Source organism: Poeciliopsis prolifica, unplaced genomic scaffold (assembly GCF_027474105.1).
Source record: "Poeciliopsis prolifica strain line A6 unplaced genomic scaffold, Auburn_PproV2 SCAFFOLD024, whole genome shotgun sequence".
Taxonomy (NCBI): domain Eukaryota; kingdom Metazoa; phylum Chordata; class Actinopteri; order Cyprinodontiformes; family Poeciliidae; genus Poeciliopsis; species Poeciliopsis prolifica.
In genome coordinates, this window is record NW_026562399.1 from 7,556,340 (window position 1) to 7,583,199 (window position 26,860).

Here is a 26,860-nt window from a genome sequence, read left to right on the forward strand (position 1 = left end):
GCTGCATAGCCGTGAATGGGGATCTCAACATTATTCATGAGAGCAAATTGGGCACTGTTGATTTAGAAGAGCGGGGGGGACTCTTGCATGCATGCTCAGTGCGGTGCTTATCTTTGTCACTTATTGTGTAATCCCCTAGGGCAACCGGGGAAAGGGTGGAGGTTTGGGATGTCATCATGAAAACCAGCCTGTCCTCCACCCAATCTCCACCCTACCCTATCAGCTGGCCTTGCCCCTTCCCCCATCCCCACCACACTCCTTCCCCAGGCGGCTCCTTCAGAGTTCTGCCTTAATTACCTGATTTGCGTGCCATGAGCTGTCAGTGTGACTCAGTGCTGTAGCTTACCCCAGTGGAGTCGCCCTAATGCCTTGATGCCTCAGTGCAAGCTGTAGCACAACAAAGATCTCTGACCTGGTAAGGGGCACAGTGTGGCTCTGAGCCAATCAGACCCCGCTGTTTCAAAATGTTATCAGCCTTGAGCAGGGAGGACATGTTAAGGCTAATAGCTAATTTAATGTGATAAAACCCTGAACGAATGGAGGAAACCAAGTTGTTGTGTCAGACGGCGAAGCAGTGAAGCGCAATGATATGGCAAAAAGATGAAGCACCATGGAGTTTTTTTTATTTTAATTTTTTTGCAACAGGAATACTGGAATACTCTGCACAGGTTTTGCATAAGTTGATTAAAGTTGTATGGTTGAGATAAATATAAAATGAGCAGGCTTGAATTTTTATGGGCTAATATATGGGTTAATGTATAGACCTTTTTATGCTGCGTTTAAATGGGATGTGTATTGATCAAACGCTTACTTAAATAAATTGGTGAGGTAATTTTGAAAGCAACCACTGATTGACATTGTTAGAGTGGAGGATAATGGGTTATACACTGCAGGGTTCCAAAGCCTTTAAGAAAAGATTGGAATATTAGTATTATCCATGCCTGGATTCACATGGGAAGAAAAAATACGGTTTTGAAAAATATTTATATTGCCATTCATCCATTGAAAGATTTTTCATATAAATTGAAACAGTAAAAGTTAGTTTTGAAAAGTCTTGAACTTTGTTATGAAGAATGCTTCATACAGCGATGCCAACATGCAGGAAACAGCAAAACGCACTGTGAAGACATGAATGATGCAAACAAAAATTCAAATGAGACAAATCCTAAAAGCAGCAAAACAAATTTTAATAAAAAATTCTGCCACTGCAGGAAATACAAGTGGAAGGGAAAATGCCGAAAATAGTAAAAACAACATCAAATATGAATTGTTGCAAACTCACTTCACAAACGGAAGTGCTCCACACCTCGAGTTGGAATTGACCGCCAAATTGTATAGACTAAATCCTCAATGTTACAATGTAATAGGAGATATATATTTATTTATATATATATATATATATATATATATATATATATATATATATATATATATATATAGTTGCGATATTTTTTGTTAGCATTTGCTTTGGTGATTGTAGGTTTTTGCTACTATTTTCTGGGAGTGCAGCAGTTTTTGTTTGCAGCATTTTTCTGTTTCTTTTTTTGTCATTTGTTACGATGTTTTCCCTTGTTTCACGTGGTTGCATGAAACTAAAAAAAGAAACGTTTTTTTTAGCTTCTTTGTTCAGGACATACTTGTGTAATCTTATTTCTAAGAATGTAGCATTGTTAAAACATTTTCTCATTCAGACACTTCAAGATGAATCTTACGATTGCAGGCTAAACCCAACAAGATGTCTCTCTACCAAATTTGATCTGATGTCTTGCCTGCACACCAAGCCCAAGTCAGTATCTGTGTTTATCGGCTTCCAGACATTAACGCCCACCCCCTCGCACATGCACTTCCATCTGACACGCCTGCATACACTCTCCTTGACTGAAACACGTCTGGTGCCCTTGAGCTCTAAATGGTGCAGGAGCGGCTCCACAAAGGGGATGACTACGCGAGGAGTCACCTGCAATCCACGATTAGAGGATTTCAGCAGGGCCTGCCACCAATAGGTGTTGACATGTGGGACTGTGCTAAGCATTATTCCACACAGCTAGTGAAGGAGACCTACTTCACTGGCCCTACAGGACCCCGTCTCCCTGCTGCTGCCCCCTCCTCTGAGACTTACCAGGGCAGACAACGCAAAAGGAGAGTTCATTATTTATGCATGTGCGAGATTTATAATTGAACAAATGACTTCTTCTTTTTGGTGTGTTTTTCAGCAAAACTAAATCCAACATTAGGACAGCCCGGTGAAGTCGGAGGTGATTTGATTTTGGTGTTTTTATTAAGCAGTCAAAGGTAGTCTGCATTTTAAAGGGGCACTGCTATAGATGAATGTAATTTTACCTATATGGCAATAAGACAATGCAAAGTGTTTATGTATTTTATAGCCCTGTTAAGTGACTACATGAACTTCACTTGTTCTATCACATATGACTTAAAAGAAATTTGACATAGTAATTTAACACCTTGAAATTGAGCCTTTGTCTCTTTAAAAGCTCCTACTCTTTCTGAAATTCTGCCCCCAAGAAAGTCATTGCAACATCACTCCTCATTAACTTTTTAGCAACATTTTTACCAGCATTTCACTTAGAAGTGGCTCTTCTAAGGAGCTCAGCAGATGCACAGTTTGCTAATTGCTGCTAGCTAGTCTGAAGGAACTGTGTGAGGGAGTTTTGTGGGAAGGGTGCTGAATGGTTGCCACAGGAGATTAAATAATTTCTGAAACATGCATGAAAGAATCAAAGTATCACGAAAGGTATGTTTTTGATGAGGAAATAACATTATAATATTAAGTAAAGCTCCATAAGTTGGATTTTACATAATACTGCCCCTTTAGAGTGTCAATGTTGACAAAAGAAGAGAAGGTTTATGAAAAAAGAAAGAGGAAACCTTACTGTACAAAATTGTTTTTCATCTATTTAATAAATGTAAAGAAACAGGCAGAGACAGTCTTCAAATATTTCTCTAGCAGTCTCAGAGCTGACCGACTATCGACAGAATCCACATAAAAATTTCATCACATCTCTCCAGATTTCGTTGCCAGCCCCCGCTTTTGATCTCATGCCGGTGTCTTCGGAATCATCAACACATCTTCAGAAATGCGCTTCGCCACTTTTACGGAGTGCATCTGCGAGCGGCACATCTGTTGTGCGCTGCGTCTTACTTTTCATGCCAGCCATTAACGAGATTATCATTTAACAGCCGTGCACACAAACACACTTGATGACAGCCAACAGCCGCCCACGTGTTGTCTCTCTTGCTTGCGAGCGAGCGTTATTAAAATAAATTGTCTGGAATTCACAGCTGCACATTCGAATAATATGTCATAAAAATACAAATTGGGTTTATGTAATTTCTCCTTTATTAGATAATTCTCAGGGAAAAGTCACACACTGTTAGGGTTGTCTTCAAACAAACAATCCTTGTTATTTAACAGCCCAAGAAAATGAAAAGTGTCTGCCTGCAGGTGGGGAGATTCACTTTCTTCCCTTCTTCAACTCTAGGCTTTGTTGACATCTTTGCGCTCATGTATACAATCTTAATATCTTCATGGCAGATATTAAGGGAATGGTATTTGCCAAAAAATATGCTTTATTTGATATTAATTGATATCAGTTTTCACAAACCACACTGACAGGAACAGGTCACTGACCCAGTGGTTCTGCTTTTTAATTTTCAAGCATTGATGCCTCAGGAAAAAGTGTTTATCCCAGAAGTGTTCTGATATTAGTTCTATCGTGCCTGTATTTTGCTGAGATTTCAACACTCAACCTAACGGTAAACACAAACCACATAAGTCAGAGATTTAGTTTAAAAAGTCTGCAGTAAGATATCTGAAAAAACAAAGAGCAGCCGTTCTTTTCTATTCTCTTTTGATCAGCTTGCCCAATTGCATAAGCGAACCAGTCGATGATGAATGCTTGTTTTCTAAAAGCAGAAACAATGTTAATATTTAAATTTAAACATAGTCATATCTCCCTGCCTTGGATTTTGCAAATGTTGCCTTAAGTCAACGGCGATGCAGCGTCAGCTTCCTGAGAATCTGATAGGGTGGGATTTTACTGTCAAACCAAATTGTTGCATCTCCACTCTTCAGCATTTTTTGTGTGAAAATCAACTCAGTTGATGCACATCTTTCTGTGGTTTAATTGGTACACATCTATCATTGTTGCAGTACACAATTAATCAGTTAATTGCATGATTAATTAAGATGAGCTTGATCATTTCCACTCTAACGATTAATATATTTTGAGGGCCAATTTTGTTCACAGACACCAGGCCTGAAAATCCGTTTAAAAGTAACCAAAACAGCATATGACTTTGCAAATTCAAAAAGGGTTGAATTTGTATTTGGAAGACAAATGTTTTGGGTTTTATTTGTCCTGTTTCGTTTTGCTTGTTTTTATTTTTTAAAGGGAGGAAGGAGATGGTGGAGGGCCTTGATTTTATTTTTCATAAAAGAAAATCAAGTTTAAGCTGATTTTTTCCAACTTGAACTCAACTTGCCTCGTACTATCCTGCCACAACATAGTGTGGAAAATGCGTATTTTTGTAAAAGTTACATATTGCAGCTTTAGTGTTTTACAAAATAATGTGTTTTTCTTCATATTAGGACTCATAAAACATGTTTCTTGATATACACAAACACATGGAAAAAATAAGTAATAGTGACGAGCAGCTTTCTCAAGTGACAACTCTGGTCATTTCAAGTCTTCTTTTCTTAATGGTCTTTCCTCTGCTTCACCTTCACTGTTAAATTTGACCTACCTCCATTTTGAGAGCTTTCTATTTCCCTCCTTGCCCTCTCAAACCCCCACACTTTCTATTTTTCGTGACCTCCCTGCGCTAAAACCTCACCTTTGGGATCTGGGTGAGCTTCGCCTCCCCATCAGTTGCCGCCATCTTTACGGATCAGCCAGCCATAAACAGCTGATGGTGGCAGCGGAGGTGGTCTCCATTTTTTATGAGTTGGTGCAAATCATTTTATTGAGACAAAAGCAGTTATGAGGCGGGCTCTCCTCTCCTCATCACTCTGTCACCCTTTAAACATGCTGGGGCCATAGCCTGCCTGATGGCCGCTTGTTCTCATTTAGAATACAATTTCTCTGATGGATGATTACAGCCAAATGCTACTATACTGGGAAGGTGGATGAATGTGAATATATTATTCCAATGTGAAGAGATAACGCACTCTAAACAGATCCAGGCAGCATCTAAATTGGGTTGTTATTTCCTATGGTTTTACGACAATTTGTATTATTATTTCTTAATTTGTGACCCAGATCTGAAAACTAAAGAATTTTGAGTATCTCAAACTTTAAACTCCAGATTTTTCTTGTATAAAAATGCTGATTGGTTTAACATTTTCACTATTGAAACTCAGATATGATTAAGCGTGACAAATTATAATTTTATGTCATGTTTACTTACATTACCTTTAAGTTATTTAGGCCATAAAACCACTTATGGAGTCTGGTATTACCTAAAGTCGCACATAATCGTGCACTGTCCCGGTAACAGACAGATGCATTTGCTTTCATGGGGCCAAGAGGACTCAGCGGTATTTAGGAGATCATTACCAGAAATGTGGACAGATGGTGAGCGCCAATACTGAAACAGTAATACACATAAATGCCTCAAGCTCCCCGCTATTCATAGCAGATGCTGTGATTTTATGATCATCTTGATGGCAGATTTTCCTACTTGAGAAAACCCATGACAAGCTGTTACTCTGTGTGATTACAAGGCCGTAAATTAACCACTGAGAGGGCCGCCATGTATCACTGCAGGGAGAGCGCGATGTTCATTAAGCTGGTGTCTCTGATTTTGCCTCAAACGCTGGAGCTTTCTTGTGCCTAAACCCTGTTTATGAAAGAGTGTGGTACGGTGTTTGTCAACGCAATCCATCTCTATGAACACCCACAGCAAATAGTTTGTCATCTGAACAGTTCCTGAAAGCATGTGCAGCTTTAGCCAGAAGTTTCCATTTGCTCATCATGGTCATTTTGTATTATGTATTCCAAGCTTGAACCCTATGGATATTCTCTATTACACTCAAGGTCTAAATAGCATATACAACCTCCAATATAAGCTGACATTTCCCTAAATTTTGTAGTAAGTAGTTCTGCAGGTTAGACATTGTCTTTAACATTATCAGGCCTTATTGTCATTAGTACTCTCAAATGTCTGTGGCTTGTAATTTATCTTGGTCCTCAAAAAAGGTTTTGATTGCCATCACTCATTCGATTGACCAACGTGTAGAACAACAGGAATGTCTGAAGAGCTCAGTGAAGTGAAAGGGAACTTTGTAATTTTCTTAAAATGATAATTTCTTTCCTTTTCTTTTAGAATATCTTTGGACTTAGAATTCCCAGAATGTCAATTGAAACAAATGAATAGTAAATATCTGAATTATTCTCAAATTCCAGATTTGGGAAAACAGTTTTAATTAAATCTAACTATTCTGCCAAACGAAAATGGTTTGATATTCAATCAGAAGTAATAGACCAGCAAACTAGCAGATGACTTCAAAAAGTATACGGTTGGGTTGCTTGGAGTATTTAATCAAGTATTAGTGGAATATATGAATGTATGTGAGCCTCTGTTCATAATTCTGAACCTGTACGGTTTGAGAAAATTCACAATTACTTCAAAAGCTAAAATTTGTAAAAGTCCTTAAAGTTTTAATGTCATACAGAAAAAGAACCGATTAAATAACCATTAAAAAGTCCAAGCTAAATGTGCTGTTCACGCCTATTGCAGCTGACTATATCAAAGTTTGTCCCGCAATTTCCTTTTGTCTCCATTGCCTTCTTCTGACACCATTTGGATCAGAAACGGCAGTCTTGTATCTGTCGACAACTGCAGGCCTTCCTCTCTCAACACCTCCGGGCCCAACACTGGGAGTACCGCATGTGTGAAGTGAGTCTGGCTCTAAATGTGCAGAAACATGTGTTCGCCACATTGTTTGTTTGCTGTAGCAGGTTGAACGACCAGTGGGTGGAAGTGGCTGGTGACTTGAGAACGCTCATTAGGAATTTATGAAGCGCTAAAATGTTTGGTCTCCAGGGAGGGGGGATTGGCAGCTGTCGCGCAGCCAAGCAAGTGGGCTGGCGACAGAAGGAGGGATCCCACATTAGCGCAGAGTGGAGGCTGTGGTATACGGCAGCGGTGCCTGAAATATTTACAGTAGGTTACTGACACTGGTGTTTATGCAACAGCTTTACAAGGCTGCTCCTATCACAGAGCACGCAACGTAGAGTCAGCATTTGAATATTAACAGATTTTATGTTGTTTGTAGCTGCTCAGCAGATGGCATCAAAATTATTCACTGACTTCTAGTGTGTTGTAAATCCACTTGATCTTCAGCTTTGACTCTAAAATGCAATTAAATGCAATTATCCAAAATTATAGGATCGATCTTTTCAACCACATTTTTTTTTGTTTTTGACAGAAATTTGAAGTTTTTAGGTACACTGTTGTAAAACGTTGAGTATTACATGTTTAATGACCTTTATGAACTACAACTGTTGAGATACAAAATGTCCAAAAACTGGAAGTCTTTGAGTCAGTGCGTCCAACAAAGTTTTGTTCTCAGTCCCGTATCACCCTGTAGTTTATAGTGGTTACTGGCAATAGTTGTTCTAAGATGAATCTTAGTAGTTTACCGTTCCACTTCGAGACTTTTTAGTTTGTTGCAACTAAACATGTGTGGTTCACTAAAAAAGTTACACTAAATGAGAATAATGCTGCCGTAGCCCCCCAGGCCACACTAAAAACAAACATTGGTCACTGTGGATTATATGCTGATTTGTTAACTGTTTACGGAAAGATAGGAGAAAACAGCTAAGAAAATAAAGGGAGGAGTTTCTGACCTGGAAATTCATGGATTGTTTTTGGGCCCAGAGATGAAAGACCAGTGACACTCACTGCTCCTTTCTTCTACAAAAAAAAAAAACAAGTGTCAGTTCTGTTTTTCTTCCTCTGCTCCTGATGGCCCATGGTTTTCTTTATTCACTTTGTGTAAGTCGCTTTTAACCGAGGTTGCTTGGTCCACGTTGATGTGCATAGTAAGTGTAGGGGAAGTCAGTGAACGGTACCATCTGCTGTGCTACTATTGAATAGATTTACTTGTGTACGGATTCAAATTAAATGTATCAGATGAATATGTTATGTTTCTGTCTATACAGTTAGCACGTCATAAAAAAGGTAAAAACCTTTTAATACCATGGTATCTTAATGATCCATGCCTAGTCCAGGGTAAGGATGACCTGGTGAAAACCGGTCCTTATTTCCTTCATGGAGAGTGTCTGAGCTCTCAGCTGTTGAGAAACGATTGCTTCCTAGAGGCATGGATTGTGTTATGGTTTTAAATTTCACCCAATTGGTAACGTTTGCCAGTAATGTAGCAAGTGGAATTGCACTGGAAGGGAGCAGAGGAAAAAAGACTTGAAATCCTTGTGCCTAAGTTCAGGTGCGACTCAGAGTTAGGCTGGTGAGGGTCTGGCTATTGATGATTGCTTTGACAAAGCAACTATATTTCTCAACGGATGGATGGATGGAAGTACCTTGACATTTTTAAATACATAGTTCCCCTTAAAACGTCGTGCTTTGAACTCTTCCACAAATGTTTGTCAGATATTTGGTTGTCTGTCATTTATTTGAAATGAAAACGTTTCCAGCTATGCTTTAGGGTGTTGTTTCTCTTGTGCTAAAAGTGTAGTAGGAGTATATTTAACTGTGGATCTGTCAATAATGGCTGACAGTTACGGTGAAGGTCCTGGCTTCACACTGGCAATGTGGGTTGACTAATGTATTCAGGAGTGTATCACATCACATTGACTGCTGTAAAAATTAGAGTTTTGGCTACATGTTGTAAGTATTCACTGTTAAGAAACTGTATTAAAGTGTGTTTTCTGTTCTCAATCATTGATGACAGTAATCTTTTATGCTAGTAATATTAAAGCTCTGTTAAAGCTTTTGGACTCATTAGATTCCCTCATGAATAATGTGGAGATTTAAAGTAGCTCTAGCTGATGAAGTTAGAACTTGAAAAATATTGTTAGAATCGACAACTGAAGAAAATTTCCAGTTTTACATTGAAGCATCCGGTTGTAGACACGTTTCGCTTCATAGCCAAAATGAGTTCACTCATTTTAGCCGAAATGTTTTTCATACAAAATAAGATGGTTTCAGAAATGTGATTTCTACACAACAGTGCAAATTTTTATGTCTAAATCCACTACTTTTGTCCTTACAACAAAAGTAGTGGTATGTTGACTACTTCTAGTGAAGTAGTCAACATGCTACTAAGAGGCTACAGTTGGAGTCCTGCAGTTAGCACTAAAAACCCCAGTAAACTAACACTTTTTAGGTTCAAAAACCAGGACTAGAATTACGTTTTCTTACAATTTTGTAATCTTGTTCTTTTCCCTCTCTCTCTCTCTGCAGTTTTCTGTGAAGATCTACGTTCCAGCTTATATTTTGTCAATGCATCTGTGCAAGAGGTAGTGTTTGCCAGCACCACAGGGACATCGGTGCCCTGTCCCGCTGCAGGTGTGCCCCCTGTCTCACTGCGCTGGTACCTGGCCACCGGCGAGGAGATCTATGATGTGCCAGGGATCCGCCATGTGCACCCCAATGGCACCCTTCAGATCTTCCACATCCCCCCTTCCAGCTTCAGCAAACTCATCCACGACAACACTTACTATTGCACAGCGGAGAACCCCTCAGGGAGAATCAGGAGCCAAGATGTCCACATCAAGGCTGGTCAGTTTTTTGTTTTCCCTCTCCTCTTTGAGTGTCTCTGCCACCGATTGATTTGTTGTAGCCCTGGAAATTAACATTGCACTAAAGAGAGGTTGTTTGTCTGAACTCTGCCTGCATCGTTTTCCAGCTTAAACACTGCACACCTCTCTGTCCTCTACCTGTAGTCCTACGAGAGCCGTACACTGTCCGGGTGGAGGACCAGAAAGCCATGAGAGGCAATGTGGCGGTCTTCAAGTGCATTATCCCTGCCTCAGTGGAGGCCTACATCACTGTTGTGTCCTGGGAGAAAGACACAATGTCAATCAATGCTGAAAGTAAGGCATTGCACTTCTTTCTTCTCTAACAACCAATGTGATGATGTTTGCTAGACTATGACATGCTCAGATAGTGGTATACATGCTGATGGGAATGCTTGGTGAGGTATGTCTTGCTTGGACCTCTGGGGTGTGCTAATATTGATATTTGGGTTTTGGGTTTTTTTATATGCTGTGAAATAACAGTGCTTCCATGAGTGGGGCTGTGTGCCACTGCAGAGAGGGCTGTTTCTCTACATCTGTCTGACCCAATGACGGCAGGGTCCTGCTCGTCCTCCTTTTGCCTGGTCTTCCACGAGAGTGCAGGATGCCAGCAGTGTCACTTAGTCTCAGTGTATTGACCCATTTCTCTGGCTGATAGGATGCATTGCGGCGCGCCGATCATTCAAATCACTTAAATGGAACGCTCTTCTGCGTGATTGTTTCCCAGCCCTGGGGGGAAAATTCACTTTATGTGGGGCATTTAGCAAACTCAATAGACGAGTGCTAATGTCATTTTGCTTTTGGATGGAGGGCAAGTGCTGGCTAGCCATTGCTTTTTCCTTTTTTTTTGTTGACGTTTCACATTTGTCCACTAAGGAAATATTGGGCATGTTGAAATCTATATCAATCTCTAAATTGTACACAAATTGATTTTTGTGCTAGCATGTTCTGTGATGTCCCTGAACTGTTAGTTGTCTCGCTGCCAATGGTTTGGCAGTGCAGAGTCTGAGCCTGCCACAAAGCTGCTAGCCACAATTGTACTTCAGTTGCAGAACATGCCAGTTGTGGATATAAACGTTTGCTAAGGCTTCAAGAAATTGATGTTTTTCACTGCATCCTACGAACTTGTCTAACTGTGAGTAAATCATACCAGCTCATGCCTCATGGAAAATAAAAATGTGAATCTTTGACTGTTTGAGAATTTGAAACAGCTTTTCCTCATTACTTTTATTTACGTCTAAGTTGCAAATTCTAACAAGGTGCTTATCTCGACCAGTAAAAAAATCCTCCCATCAGCCATGTAAATGCTGTCAAAAAAATCATCTAGCCACCAATCCACTGCTCTCCTGCATGCTAAATAATGGATGACAGAAGCCTATGAATCTATGAGCAAGTGGTCTTTATTCACGTCTCGATGCACGCACCCTGCATCGCATCGTCCATTTCCCCCATTCTCTCCTACACAGTTTTTAAGTGCACTGTCTACGTGTGGGTGTGTGTGTGTGTGTGTGTGTGTGTGTGTGGTGTGTGTGTGTGTGTGTGGTGGGGGTGTGTGTGTGTGTGTGTGTGTGTTTGTGTGAGTGACAGCTCCACACAAGACGGCTCAACCCCTCAACCTCAAGACCAACCTAGGGCATTTCACAATTCAATTATTTAAAATCGTATCAACACTTTGACAAAGACAAAAAAGCTTTAAGAAATAAAGCTTTTCTGTCTCTAGCATGAATAATTGACAGAGTCTTCACTTTAGGAGATAGAGCCTGGTGTGCTGCACTGGTTAGACATTCCTACTGTCGGCCTCACTGGACTGGACATTTTCGAGCTGTTGCAGGGCAGATTAACAGAAGATTTATGCAAGGATCCTTTTGTCCATTTGAAAAGATTTTCAATTTATGATGAAAAGTGATTTAAGTCATTGCATACTGAAAAAGCAACTGGTATTGCTACTTGTCTTTTCCTTTTTTTTTTAATTCAAAGAACCATCAGAAAATAATCTTTTTGGAAAGGATCGGTATGATTTATCACAAAGTTTTACCAGATTAGCTCAAGAGAGCAGAGTTGCCTGTTGATTTAAATAAAGGAAAGGTGTTAAGACATTTCGAAGGGATTTTTATTCTTTACTCTTCACACAGGTAGGAAATTCACACTGAATGGCAGAGCTTATTTGCATTTTTATATCTACTCAAGCATAGTGGACTGTCCAAGGACACAAACCCTGATCCATTCAAAACCAACCAAACAGCTCTGGTCCCCTTAGAGAAATATGAAAATATTGTAGAAAATGTTAGAAATGTAACTTTGAACAGAAATCACATTCTTCTGTTGTTTGTTTTTGGTTTCTGTTTAAGGATAAAATCCAGTCTGAATAGTTCCCTACAGTAAAATCCAGATATATTGATACCACTGGCAGGTTTTGGTTGGAGAAAATCTTGACACATTTCCTCTGATTTCAGTGAATATTGTGGATTTTCCTTGTCAGAGTCCTAATTTGAATCTGATAGAAAATTTGTGGAAGGAGCTAAAGATGAGGGTGATGGCAATGAAGCCTCCAGTAAAGTCTGGTGTCCTGCCAGGTTACACTAGGGGGAAACCTGACTTTAAATCTATATCTACCATGGTACTAATAATTTACCTCAACGGCACCATTCTGATGAAGCTATTCCTGTCATGTGAACTTGGCTTTTTTTCAAATTCATCTCCTTGTAGAAAATGGCTGGTGCTGGCAGAATGGTGAAAAAGCACAAGAAATGTGTGTGCATATATAGGTTAGAATGAAAGGGCAGCAAGTACTTCATTTTTATCATTTATCCAATGTATTCCTTGTAAGTTAGAGAAAACAACCCCAAAAAAAAGCCCCATCTAAATGCAGATTGTACCTGGTAGAGCTGTATGCCTTGCCTGCAGGGTTGGCTCTCTGGATGTATTGGGGTGATGTGTGTGGCTGCGGCTGTGCTGCTGAGCAGGGCCATTCCCACAGGTGCAGCCTTTGCTGCAGTCACTGAGGAGGCCTTGTAGTCATTTGCCCCGGCCTGATGCTGTCTGCTCTGCATTCAGCACCCGTCGGGGCGAGAGGGGGCCAGCCCCCCAGCAGAATACTGCGGACACACACACACACATGCGCGCACGCACACAAGGGGGCTTTTTTTCATTCAGCACACAACCAGAACACAAAGGCCATTGGCCATCACACAGATTCTCTTTGCTTTGCTCTTTTCTCCCTCCACCTCCTTTGGTTTCGTCGTTCGGGTTTGAATTTGTTACTCTGCTTTTATATTATTACATAAACATAGCTCTAGAATCCAATTATGTAAAATTGTCAAATAAAATTATGGAGGCTTATTTGATGTCTGATAATAAGTGCCTCTTTGCTATCTTGGAGGTAGATTAGCACATCGCTTTACCACTTTCATTCAGCCAAATTATTTGTTGACGATTCAGATACGGTAGGTTTTCTTCGACCCCCAGTCCCTCACCAATACCCCGAAGCTCCAAAACATCTGGTACTTCTCTCTACGTGTCCAGGTCTGGACAGGCTGCCTGCCAGTCCATCTCAGGGCAACATGGAGACGTACTGGAGAAACAAAAATCAGAAGAGCAATGTTGCATAGCCATGCTTTGTGGAATCCAGAGTAGCCAGAGAAAACCCACGCATGCACATTCTCAAAGAGAACAAGCAACTCCTTGCTGATAGACGCTGTTCAGATAAAACCCAGGACCTTCTTGATGCAAGGCAACAGGGTTAACAACTGTTCCATCGTTTGCCTATAAACTCCACAGGACCATAGAATCCTGATCGGAGATCTGAATCCGATACATATTTCAAGAAAGATTTCAATAGTTTTCACTATTGAAGACACACCAGTTTCTAAAACATGTAGTTGCACTATTTTAATGTTTGCATGTGAGGTGGAAACTTTTTCTCCATTTGTAAATGATTGTAAATGAACTACCAGATTTTAAAGGGGCAGTATCGTGCAAAATCAACCCTTTTGAGCTTCACATAATATTATAATATTATCCAAAGCTGGAGTGCTATTTTGATTTTTATGCATGTTTGAGAAATCCTGCCATCTCCCATGGCAACCATTCAGTTGTGCAAAACGCCTGGCTGGACCTAGTGTCACCTCAGAGGCGAAACAGTTTCCGAGCTTCCAGCTTCCACCTCACAGAGCAGCCTTCCCCTGCAAATCCTCCTCTCGGCTCCTTCAGACTAGCCAGCAGCAATTAGCAAGCATCTGGTAGAACTGCGTATCTGCTGAGATCATTATACGAGCTGCTTCTCAGTGCAACGCTGGTGAAAACATTGTGAAAGGGTTAACAGAGGAGTAATGTTGCGATGACTTTCTGAAGGCGCAGTTCCAGGAGAAAAAGCAGAAGTTTTTAAAGATGTCAAAAAAAATTTCACCTTGTAATTTAAATCATATTTGATATGTACAGTATTTTTATAATAACGGAAGGTTATATGCCTGGAAAATACATAATACTGCCTCTTTAAGATAGTCCTGAAAAAAATATGTTTTAGCCATCCTCTGTTAACATGTAGAGGAAATTTGCCATTTATTTACTGACAAAATTTCCAGTAGCTTTATCCAAGTGTTTGGAAATGCTTTGGTCACTAACCAACATAAATACAGAAAACCCTTAAGCCAAAAATGACTGCTTGGCTGTGCTCAATAGATCGAGTTTGTTCTTCATTTAACTAGGAACACAAGGTAGTATCTGATCTGAGAGTGAACAAAAACAATTATACCACAAACAGCAATACTACTACAACCAGCGATTCACACGTTCTTCTTCACGGCTATCACTGTTACAGAGCAGTAAACATATTTATAGAAAGTAGGACTGGAGGTAATCCTCAGCCCACAGGTAGTGTGGGATAATGACCGGCTTTTGTCGAGAGAAGCTCTGCAGCTCACTCGCTGTCAGTTTTGCCCTTTTCTTAGAATTCATGTAGAAAGCGTCGCCATTGGCTGAGCGCAACCTTGAGCTAGGGGGCTGTAGAGGGTATGTAATGGCTTTACTGGTCCCAGTGTGGAAGGATATATATGGAGGGGGAGGAAGAAAGAGGATAACTAAGTCCTTCTTGCTCCCTTTTTCGTTCTCTCCTTCCTCTGCCTTCTGCTGTCGACAGGCAGGGTTGGTAATGTGACGTGTGACAGGCTGTACGCCGTTCTTTCTTCAGCGTCCGTCGTTCTGCCTGCTGTAACTGACCGGAGCGTTGTTATCCACTCGGAAAAAATGGGTCAGGTGGCCTGCGGAAAATGGCGGACGTACCTACATGCATCCCGCTCAGGGTGGGGCCGCGCCGTGCGGCAGAGCGGCTTCCGATGTTGGAAAAACCAAAATAAATCCAGCTTGCGTTTGGCGAGTTGCTTCTCTCCTCACACCCATTGGCCGGAGCTTGGCAAGATAAATACAGGGTAGCACTGAAAGGAGAGGAGAGGGGGAAAAAAAGAAAAAAAAAAGCTGGGAAGAAAATCAATACCTGTGTGCATAAATCTGGCTGCAGCTGCCACAAAGGATTATGGGAACATGACGGTTGGATACGGTGGGGCTGGGCAGTGTGCAGGCAGCATGATAAACACAAAATCAGGACCCGAAAACGACGGGAGATTAAAAACAAGACTTGTACAGATTAGGATTGAATCTTGTCAGAATTATAGTAACGGTTTGGAAATCCAGATAGGTACAGTCGTTTGAAAAATAAAATTTGTTTCCATGATTGGGTGATGAACTGCTTTGCAGTGTAGCTTTAAAAGGCTTCCTCCTGGTGGAATACATGAGTGCATATGTAGCAGCCCGCCGACCCTCAGTTAGCTTTCCACATTACTGTTCTCCACGCAGCCTGCTGCCTGAGACTGACAGAGATATTAATTAAATTGGCTGATTTTCTCTCTCTCTCTCTCTCCCTCTCTTTCTCTCTCTATCTTTTTCTATCTCTGCTGCAATGATTACGCTCCCACCTCCGTACTGTGCTGTTTGCTCGCCAATAACCGCAATTTGTTCTTTATTAAACTCTTGGGGCTGCAAACAATTAGGGTGTGAGCTGGAGGTGTGTGCTGGTGTGTCTGCGCATGGATATATTGAAGCACATGCTGGGCTGCAGGAGGAGGAGAAGGAGAAGGAGGGGAAGAAGCTAAACACTGTTTAATCTTTAATAAACAGTGAGGTCTCCTTTGTGCGGCTGCAGTTTGGCACGTCTTCTTCTCCATGCTGCTCAGCGTGGCGTTGGACCGGCTCATGGCTGCTGCCTCCGCGGCTCCTCAGCCTGGATGTGAGCCAGGTCATGTGTGGCTCCACGCCAGAGCACAGATTAGCTATAAGTGCAACTTGAGCTAACAGTGGAAGGAGCCCCCGATTAATTGGCACTTAGACTTTCTGCGGATCGAATGGACTCAGGACTGAATACTGTCACCTGGGTCGTAGGTGTCCTTAGGTTTATAGACATGTTCTCGTAATGTGAGGGTTCAATGTCTGTCAAATAAATATTGCTGCTAAAATTTGTTTGAGTTGAGGGGTAAAGATGCAGCGACTTTAAAAAAAAAAAAAAAACTAAAATGTTTATTTACATGTCTGTTAAAACATGTCACTTTGTCGAGACAGAACAATATGAGATGGATAATCTGTGAAAATGAAATGACAATTTCCTCTATCTTCTCCCAGTGCCATCTGCAGAAGTACACCGCTTGGTCAGAAACAACCAATCAGAGCCAAGAGGTGGGTCTTACCGTTGTCAATCACTCACTCGCCCTTCGCCACAGCCAGTTCCACACAACGGATTCTACCACGCAGGCTTAGGCTTATTAGCATGGCTGGATAACCAGGAGAAATTATTTTTCTGTAACGCTAAGTTGTTTCTCCTCCATTAGCACATTGAGCAGGGTGTTCATGAGCTTGACTGACAGCGCTAAGACCCTCCTCCTGGCTCTGATTGGTTGATTCTGACCAAGCGGTGTACTTCTGCAGATGGCAGTAGAACCACTGGGTAGAAGTGATTTTACACAAATTATCTGTCTCTTACCATACCAACACAAAATGACACATTTTTTTTTTTAGCAAATTTGTAGAAAAACCATCATTTTCTGAGTAAAAGCTACACACTGCAGCTTTAAAGGCATAACAGATTTGTCAAGTGAGCTGATGTGAAGTTAAACAAAAACTACTTACATTCAGTTGTTAATGATGATGATAAATTAGAGAAAGTGGGGGGATTATTTAGATTTAGGCACCTGTTTGTGCTGATTTTAATTATTTAAAGAAAAACACCCTGGACACATTGATGATCCATCACAGGGACTGGACAGTCGCGAAACAAACGACATATATGCATGCAATATGCAACCTTTACAACGTAAAACTACTGACATTTTGATGGTTCTGTAGTTCTCAATAGATAATACAGACAGGTTAAGATGTTTTTTTTTTTTTTTTTACATCAAGCCAAGCCAAGAGTTTTTATTAATTTTTTAAAGCAGAACTACAACAGCAGAACCTGAAGAATTAAGATTTTTTTTAAGGCTTGAGCCCTGAATATGATAGGACTTTAAAGAGCTTTTTTTTTTTAATTACCTTTTTTGGGGGACTAATCATAGGCAGTAAATATTAAATTTTTTACAGATCATACAAATATTCTCATTTCCATGGCACAATATGCACAATGGTGTCAAGACACAGTAAATCTCCTCAAGATGCACAAAAAGGTCTTTTGGGAATTTATGCATAATTGAACAGATAATCAGTCATTTTGGACCGAAGCTGCCGTTTATTAGTTTAGTTTTTTTTGTTGTTGTTTTTTTTTAATTGTAGACATTGTGGTGAACTTAGGATGCCATCCTAGGAAAAGATATATAGTTGGCAAACATCATAGGTGCATAATTGTGCCTTTGTGATTTAATCTTTACCAGCAAACTGCCTTAAATCTTCACATACCAGCCTTTGTAAGACCAACAGAATAAATTTATTTAAAATTACATAAGATTCCATGTTGGTACTGTATTTGACTTAGATTCATTTTGTTTAGTTCGGTTTTATTTCAGACTTTTGGCTTGAGCCATTCCAGCAGTTTGGAATATGGCAGAAGCTGCAGCTGAAGGGAATCTGAAGCCTGTGCAGCTGCTGACTACATGCTGGTGATTACTCAGACACCAGACTTTTTCTTTTTTTGCTATTTTTTTTAACCAAACAAAACAAAACAATTTTCTGTGACTCCATCGATTTATCACAAAGGCAGCTTGGAGTAGCCAGTACCGTGGAGGGACCCGCTGAGAGAATGATGTGCGTCTCAGTCTGCATTGGATGTGTGTGTGTGTGTTTGTGTGTAGGAGGAGGAGAAGGGGAGGGGGGGCAGACTTGGCTGTGAATGACTGCTCTTATCGCGCACATGCAGCTGCTGCAGTGTCTTTGAGAGACAGAGGGGCTGTCCATGCATGCCACTCACTCTGCCTATTCACAGCCGTCCTCCCTTCCCCGTGTCCCCCAGCCTCTCTCCATCTCTGTCCCCGTCAGCGCTGCATTTTATGTCAGGGAGGTAAACAAAAGAAAGACGGAAGAGCAAGAAGAAGAAGAAAAAAGAAGAGGAGAGAAGAAGCAAGCAGGGCTTTAATGCAGACTCATATGGAGCAAACCCAGCGATGATTCTCACAATAAGGGACAGGCAAGAAATTAAATGTCACCGGACATCAACGCATCACCTCCTCTGATGTGTGACTGTTTGCACACCAGCATGCCTCCCATCCTGCCGCCCCTCCCCTATCTGTTTGACACGGACATTTTAGTGGTTTCTGGTCATGGAAATCCTTGGTCAGCCTTGCATGCAGCACACAACGCCTGATGATTGTATTTATAGATTTCCTTCAAAGGAGCAAGTGTTCAGATGATGCTGCAGAGTGAGGGGAACGCATCGCAGGGCTCTGCAGAGCAGAGCCAAGAGAGAGGCAGGGAATATTTAAAAATAAGACAGACTGAAGATGCTGGTAGGAAGGTGAAATAATTCAGAATTAGAAGAAGTGATAGACAGTGTTCTGTGGCAGCGGCAGAGGAAGTGATGTCTCCATCCAGCGTTTGGTGCATGCGGTGTGCGTTCTGGTTTCTGTGAACCTCCCCCGCGGTCTCCCCCACTTTCCTCCGTTCTGTGCCCACGTGTCCTGTCATGTACGGCTGCACTCCTGCGGCACTTCTTTTTTTTCCACTCTCTCTCTCTTTTTTTCGAGCTGTCATATGTAACCTTGACTCTGGTGGAGCAGATGGTGAGAAAGGGTGATTATGAACATGTGTGGCTGAGAGGCCTGCAGAAAGAGACTTGGTATTTTCGTCTTAACGAGGGTCGCTGCATCCTTTGGTCGCGAGACGTTTTTTCTTTTCTGCTGCTGCCCTCTAAACTGACAAACAAAAAATAAAAAGAGAAAAAAAATACTTTTTAAAAAAAATATTCAAACGCTTAAGGAACATTTATTGATTTATTTATTTATGTATTTCCCTCACAATTTTGTTTAAATCTTTGAGTTAGCCACTCAATCATTTGGTTGCTACTGGCTTTTTGCCTTCCACTGATAACAAAAAGTATTAAATAAATGATTTTTCAAAAGAAATACTAGATTTGTAGTTGGATGTTTACATTACAAGTAAAGTAATTTGTTTGTGTCTTTCTCATCCTCGTCAGGAACTTTAAAGTCTCTAAGCAGCAGAAGCTGGAAGCGCCGCATAAATCATGTATCGCATCATGAAAAATGAAACTCAAGTTTTGGGACTTGGTATAAATAAAACACTCACAGGTGAATTGAAAGAACGTCGTTCATTTCCATGTAAAGTCTTTCTGGGAAACCTTGGTTTCGTTGACACATCCTGATATCTTTATGTGACAGTAATTTCATGCATACCACCCGTCTAGAAATGGGCAGCAATCAGGCGCCGCCCCATTGCAACGTGTATAATAATAAACAAGTCAGAAAAAAAACTGGTAGGTTTGATGTCTCAATGGGAAAACATCAATGTTTGGTTTCTGCTTGGCAGTGGTAGTACGTATTTATTTTTATCCAAAGGAACAAAACATTAATTTCTGTAAAAGAAATCAAATCAATTATAAACATTTTTTTTATTACCAAAACTGTGCATTATTCAGTTAACACATCTGTTTTTATGTATTTATGTATTTATTTATTTAAAATAGTACTCAAATAATCAGTTTTTTCTCCTCCTTTAATCTTTTTTTTATATTGTCCTCATTTGACACAAACCATTTAAACAAAACAAAAATCTTCAAATTATTATTTCTAAGAAGAATTAGAAATATTTATATTATTCATTATTCAGCTGATTTTATGGTTCTCGTTACCTTAAACTAATAGTACAAATTAAGCCACATTTATTCGTTATTATTTTTATTACATTTGCTTAATTGTCAAATGGATTACAATTTTATGCAGTTTAGCCATGAATAGACACAATTTTTGTTGATTTTATGTCATTATTAAATTGAGGTTTCTTATTTATTGATATTTAAATGACAGAAACAAGAAGCGTTTTGTAGGAAACTTAGAAAAAAAATTAACATTAATTTATGTGCGAGCAAAAATAAATGTGTGAAATGTTTGCTTATTAAATAAATAAATGCAATTAATTATTTGATCTGAGTGACTTTGAACTGGGACCGTTTTTTTTTTTTTTTTTTCTTGGCCCGGCCAACAAACGGCATTACTTTGTTTAAGTTGAGGAAACCTAATTTTTGTGGAAGTGCTTGCATAATCCTTTGGTTCCGCTAACACAACACTGAAGGGAGTGTGTGTGTAGCGAGGGGGGGACGATTCAGAGGACAAAGAAATAAAACTGATAAGCGAGCGCATGAAAGGTTGTTTGCATAATCCGAGTTAATCCACAATGCAGGAAAAAGTGTTTGTCAAAAAAAAAAAAGAGCATCTTTCTCTGCCTACAAAAAATGAAGGAGACATGTTTAATTAGCATGTCAGGAGCTGCTGCTTCTTCTGCAGTCGGTCGTAATAATAATAGTTATTATTATTATTATGTGAGGTTTCTCAGGTCTGTCTTGACTTCCATTGTTCCTCATTCAGTGGGAAGAGGAATGCAAAAATCTTAAACTGCAGTAAAATGAATTTATTCTCTCTCTGTATCTTTGTTTCTTTATTCATTTGACTAATTTCTCCTCATTTTGTCTGGGATTTGCTGGATGAGCAGTGATGGAACCCAAGGAGATTTTCCTCTTGAATACAGTAAATAGTCATATTGTTGCTGAGGGCCTGAGTTGACGCTGACAGCTGCACCTGATTGGCTGGAGAGCGGTATGACTCGTCATGCGCTTGGCCAATGCGGTTTGCTCTCAGCCCCCCTGCCACCACTCCTTACACACACACACGCGCGCACGCACACACACACGCACACACTAAATAAATTGCCTGGAGAAATTTAAAAAAAGAAAAAAAAAATTAGAGAAAGGCTTTCATCTAATTGAGAAGCTCATTTCAGCTGTGCTGGGAAGATAAGCTGCTCTCTCTCAGCAGCTATTAAGCTTACTGTTGGTTTGCCAGTTTCTTCCTTCTTTCATGTGAGTTTTATTTATTTATTTATTTATTTATTTTTTTGAGCTGTCAGCTCTCTGCTATCCGTGTCAGGCTTGACGTTGCATGTGTAGGTCACTGACAGGCATCTTTGGGTGTCTCAGGTGGGTCTGGCGGGCCACCTTACCTGCAGACTGGTGCAACGCTCCAAAATGGAAACCAGGTCAGGTGACCAGTGCAGCAGCCATTTAGTCATAGAGGGCAAAAGAAATGGGAGAAAAAAGCATGAAGAGTGCTGAAATATCCTCCTTTTATCCCTCTTTTATGTAATTATTATGTTTTGAGCAAAGATCACAAATTTTCTGTTCCAGTGAAGCCTCTGCTGGGATTCACCTGTGGTCTCGTTCGGAAGGTGCGGACTCTCCTCCTCCTCTTCCGTTGTGTCTTTCTGGTGCCTTGATCCCCTTCTTTCTCCTCCACCTCAACCCCCATTTGAGGATTACATCTCCACAATCTAATCCTGGTTTGGTGGCCTGAGGGTTGGGGGTGGGGGGGGCACACTTTAATGCCTGAAATGTCCTGGTGTGGAGGCGAGATTGTGGAAATTGTCGAGAGATGGAATAAAAAAAAACCCAAAACAATCAAGACTGTTTGATTTATCAAATTAGGTTGTTTATGTTTTCTTTTTGTCTTTATTTGATAGATAATTGCCAGAAAAGTGGGTAATGAGAAAAGGGGAAGACATGCAGCAAAGGTCACCAGGCCGGGAATCGAACGTCCGAAGTTGTTGATATTCTTTTGTTTGAAATAAATGCATTTCAGTGTCAAGGTCTTTAGAACAACTTAAAAAATATATTAGAATTTACTAGAAAGCTCTTCTGTTTTATTTGTTTATTGTTTAAAGAACATAAATATATATTGTTGTTCCTGTACCAGCAGCAAAGTGACAGGCAAAATGGAAGCACGTACATTCACACAAATATGAAAATAAATAGGAGAAAATTATCTAAAATTATAAGACCTAACAGAAAATACATTTACAGTTGCATTTGGGTTCGAAGAGGAGTTCTCCTGAGTAGCATGATTTAAAAAAATGGGCCACTGTCTCAAATTTAAAGGTGCATCAGCTCTCTGCTGATGGATCGACTTTGAAAATGATTAACAAGATTTACTGTAGTGGAAGTCTTTTGTTTTTTAGTTATGAAGTTTATTAAAACTGCAGATCGATTTGCTTAATTTTAACATTAACTTTTGATTCTGTTGTTTGGACTCAACAGGGACAGCTGTAAACACAAATACAAAAAGAAAACAACTCTAATAAGAAACACAATAAAAATCACACATAAATAAGTGTGTTCATGTGATAAACTGTTGAAAAAAAACGTCACACTGTCGTCTTCCTGCCACTTCTTGTTGTTTCTGCCAGTAGTAACATCCGGTTTTTGCTCACATGTGATGCAAAAAAATTATTTCCATTGCAATTTTGCAAAAATAATTATGAGTCAGCCGAAAAACCACCTGATCTGAGCGCAAAAGCTTTTTATCAATATATATATATATCAATATATTGGCATGTTTCCATTCAGATAATTTATTTTTGTAATTCCAATTTGTACAATTATACATTAAATGGAAATGTAGCTTGTGTGTCTGTAGCGTTAAATTGTTACTGACTTGTTTTGTTACTCTAATCACTGAGCACAAGAGTGAGTGGATCTTACAAATTTTAATTGCCAGGTTAAGTTTGGTAAATGTAACGTATTTTGAGCGATCAGAGAATCAGAAACTGCTGAATCTCTGGTTTCTATGGTTATTCCTACCATTGATGGAGCATGGGGGACGTTGGTCCTTAGCAAACTGGATTCACAGGGCTAAAAATCTACTACGTGTCATCAAAACACTGAGATGAACATTTCCTGATAAATCCCAACCTCACCACAGGCCCTTCTCTCTTTATGATCAGCCTTTGTCTTTGAAAATAAACCCTCCGCCGGTCTCTGCTGCTGCTCCAAAGCAGCCATTTTATGTCAGTCAGGCGTTATTGCTGTGGTTCAGAGCTCTTAATAGCAAACAAAAGAAAAAAAAACATTGAAAACACACTGAGGAATGTGTTAGTCGGAGCTCTAACCTTTAAATAAATTTGAGAAAGGTCAAAGGTAGAGGCCCTTATTCTGAGCTGAAAGTAGGAGGTTGTGTTGCCACTACCTCCCATCAACACACACACACACATCTATGCTCTCCAGCAGCAGGTGCTCTGCTCATCACTGCAAGTCACCTTCCTTCAGTTCAAATAGAGCATTTATCTGGCCGATAAGAGAGCGGCGCTCTCACAGCAGTATTGTGTGTCTGTCTGAGGCCTGAGCAAACACACCATGGATGGAAGTGTCCATTGGCTCATTCATTGAGGCCTCTTGATGGCCACCGTCATCCAGTCTTGTTTGCACTACGTTTTTGTGGCCTTGTCGTCCAGCAGATGTTCCACGAGGGATTAGACCCGCTAATGTGGAGATGTGGAGGAGGGAGGGCGGACTTAAGGTTTACACAAAGCTACAACCATCATTGAACAGTCAACTGACAGCGCTACAGGTCCTCCTTTGGATCTGATTGGTGTTTAAGTTGTGGATAAAACGGCCACAGTGTTTATTGATAACTGGTTTGTGCACAAATTTCACAACTTCAAAGGGGCAATATTATGTAAAATCAAATATTTTTATGAGCTTCACATCATGTTACAATGTTATCCTCTCATCTAAAACATACATGTAGTGTTGCTTTAATTAAGGCTATTGAGTCTACAATATTTATAAAAAATGTTTCCACCCTCAGAAGGTATCGAGTTTTCATCTTCAAGTATCGATACGTTAAACCAGCGGTCCCCAACCCCCGGGCCACGGACCGGTACCGATCCGTGAACCAATTGGTACCGGGCCGCACAAGAATTAATTAAATATTTCCGTTTTATGTATTATTTGAGTCTGCAGGATCTTTTATTTTGAAAATCCTTTGACCAGATTCTCTCAGTCTTGCGCACCAACATTGAACCATAAGAAACAAAATGAGTCAGAAACAGATCAGATTCTTTGGAAAGTTTCTTTGCGAAGGGAAAAGGCCCAGAGAAGAGACAGGAGAATGGATTTATCCTGCGAGGTGATTCCCACGTTCCAAGCTGCTATGCATGATATGGTGACCGGTTCGTTAATGAGGCAATAAAGCCTTTCTATGTGGAGAAACATGCTTGGTTTCTCCACATAGAGACCAAGCAGGCTGCACATAAGCAACACTTCAGGTGTCATTGTCTCTCATCACTCCCAGACGGGAGAAACAAGCTCAGGGCTCCCATTAGTCGTTATCATGAGTTAAAATTTTCACAAAGGTAAAATGTTCGTTTTTGTTGCTCATCTGTAGAGCACCCCTCCCCTGCATCTCCCACACTGCGCTCCTTCAAACTAGTCAACAGCAATTAGCAAACACCTGATGGGCTCCTGCTGAGCTCATTAAGTGAGCTACTTCTCAGTGAATCATTGGTATAAACATTGATAAAGGGTTAATAGCAGAGCGATGTTGTGATGACTTCCTGAAGGCGGAGTTTCAAAAGGGCAGCCATTTTTAAAGTGTCAGAGGCCCAATTTCAAGGTTTTAAATTAGTAAAGTAAAATATATCTTAAGTATATTCTCATATTTTATGATTTTTTTAACAACTGAAGTTAATATAGTTACACAGATAATAGTGCCCCTTAAACTTACATAGTTGAACATTATATCAGTTCCGTAAGGGAAGCTTTTTTTGTTTGTGTTTGACTGGAGAGCGGTGAAACCTGGTCCTTCAGTCTAGCTGTAATCACACTGGAAAGGCATATGTCCTGGATGGCCTAATCCCTAAACCCTCCACCCAGTTCGCCCCCCAACGCCGCACACTCACTCCCTCCCCATCCCTTAACATATGGAGACGGGTGGAATTAGTGCAGCAGAAGAAAATAAATTAGTTAACGAGGCCAGCAGCTTAGATCCCTCAGCATTCATTCCTGGATGACCCGTCTGTGATTTCTTAGATAATGCAGTCAATGAAGGCGACAGTATGCTGCATGCTCCCTCTGGAAACGTTACACTCTGAAGTGTTTTCACAATCGGTTAACACACAATATATCCATGATTGAATAATTCACAAACAATTCTCTGTTGTTAGTGGCATAGCCCAGACAAAAGATACATTGTTTTTGAAAAACACAATGCTTTTGGTGGTGATACCCACAAACTAACAGCTTGAGCCCAACGGGCTCCTCATGTGACCCTGTGTCTCGCCCCAGCCCAGTTTCAGACCAGATCTTGTTAAATAGGATTAGGCTGGCTACCTGCCATTGAGTGACTTGGACTGGACCTCTTATCTCCTGTCTTCAGATGGCTGCCAAGGACAACGTATTGGACAACGACCTACATTGAACAATACCTCATGCAGCTTTTGTAAAAGGCTTATATCTCACTGCCAGTGTCAGTATTGTCTTCCTGCTTCTAATTTTCCATGAGTATGGGTAGGTTACTAGGCCACTTACATGCCTAATTGGGACCTAATGGCTGAGCTCTTGCTAAAAGGCACAGAGACTCAAGCCAATTAAATGTTTTGATGCTCGCCTTGACCACTCATGTGTAAATTTGGGTGTCTGGTCATTGATCTTGCCTTGGTTTCGTTTCAAAGCGTCCATTAATTGTATGTCCTTTAGAGCATGTACCCTGCACTGTATATATTGTACTTTGATACTAGAGGTTTAGTCTGTGTGTTTAGTAGGACAGGACCCCTACGGGGACTGTTACCAGCAGGGGAGCCTGTGTCCTCCAACGCACATGTGACGAGTTTCGAGCAGCCGCCTTACTCTCCCTCGAAGCAGAGACACCAATTCAGTGGCGTAAGAGGCTTTGTGGCCAAATCCCCGGTTGAGCTTCATAAAGTTTGTGTCTTACAATTAAGTGCAGATGGTTTGCAGCTGGTTGTAAGGCTAGTAAATAACTTGGGTCGCTGTTTTCGCCAAGGATTTGGTGGGGTAATCCCTCTCCCTGACAGTTTACCAGATTTAAATCAGTTCAGGCTTTGCTTTCCTTGCTCCATTTCTTCAATCATTTTTCTCTCTTCCCACCCCTCCCTCGTTCTATCTAAAGCTCCTTATCTTCATTTGAATATGCTATCTTTTAGCACACACACCATTCGTTTGCACCTAACAAGACAAGGGCAAAGCGAGATTCTCTCCCAAGCTGAACGCCTTGTGTTCTAACAAGGCCAGGGTCTAGTATGAAATCCTTAACTCAAATACTACAGTTAAGATAAAAATGTATATAACAACACTACAACTAGAGATGGTCAACATAGTTTGGACTAACCTAATAAGGTTGTGCTAGATGTAAAGACAGCCTGGCTTTCGGAGACTTTTTATCTAAATTGGATAAAAAGATAAAAGCATTATTCTTTGTAGCAAAGTCACTTAATTTAACAGTTTGGTTACTAGTTTTTCATTGAAACAAAGTAATGACACAATATACATTTTAAGCTATCTTTAACTGCCTAATATTAGAGATGATCCT

The 26,860-nt window shown here is 40.5% G+C and overlaps 1 protein-coding gene across 1 annotated transcript in view; it reads left to right on the forward strand.

Annotated features, from left to right (window-relative positions):
* The window catches only part of dscama (Down syndrome cell adhesion molecule a), a 92,732-nt gene that overhangs the window by 16,311 nt on the left and 49,561 nt on the right, over nucleotides 1-26,860 (forward strand). Inside the window, 2 exon segments of the mRNA XM_055046614.1 lie at nucleotides 9,448-9,765; nucleotides 9,930-10,079. Of these exon segments, the coding sequence (XP_054902589.1) occupies nucleotides 9,448-9,765; nucleotides 9,930-10,079 (468 nt within the window).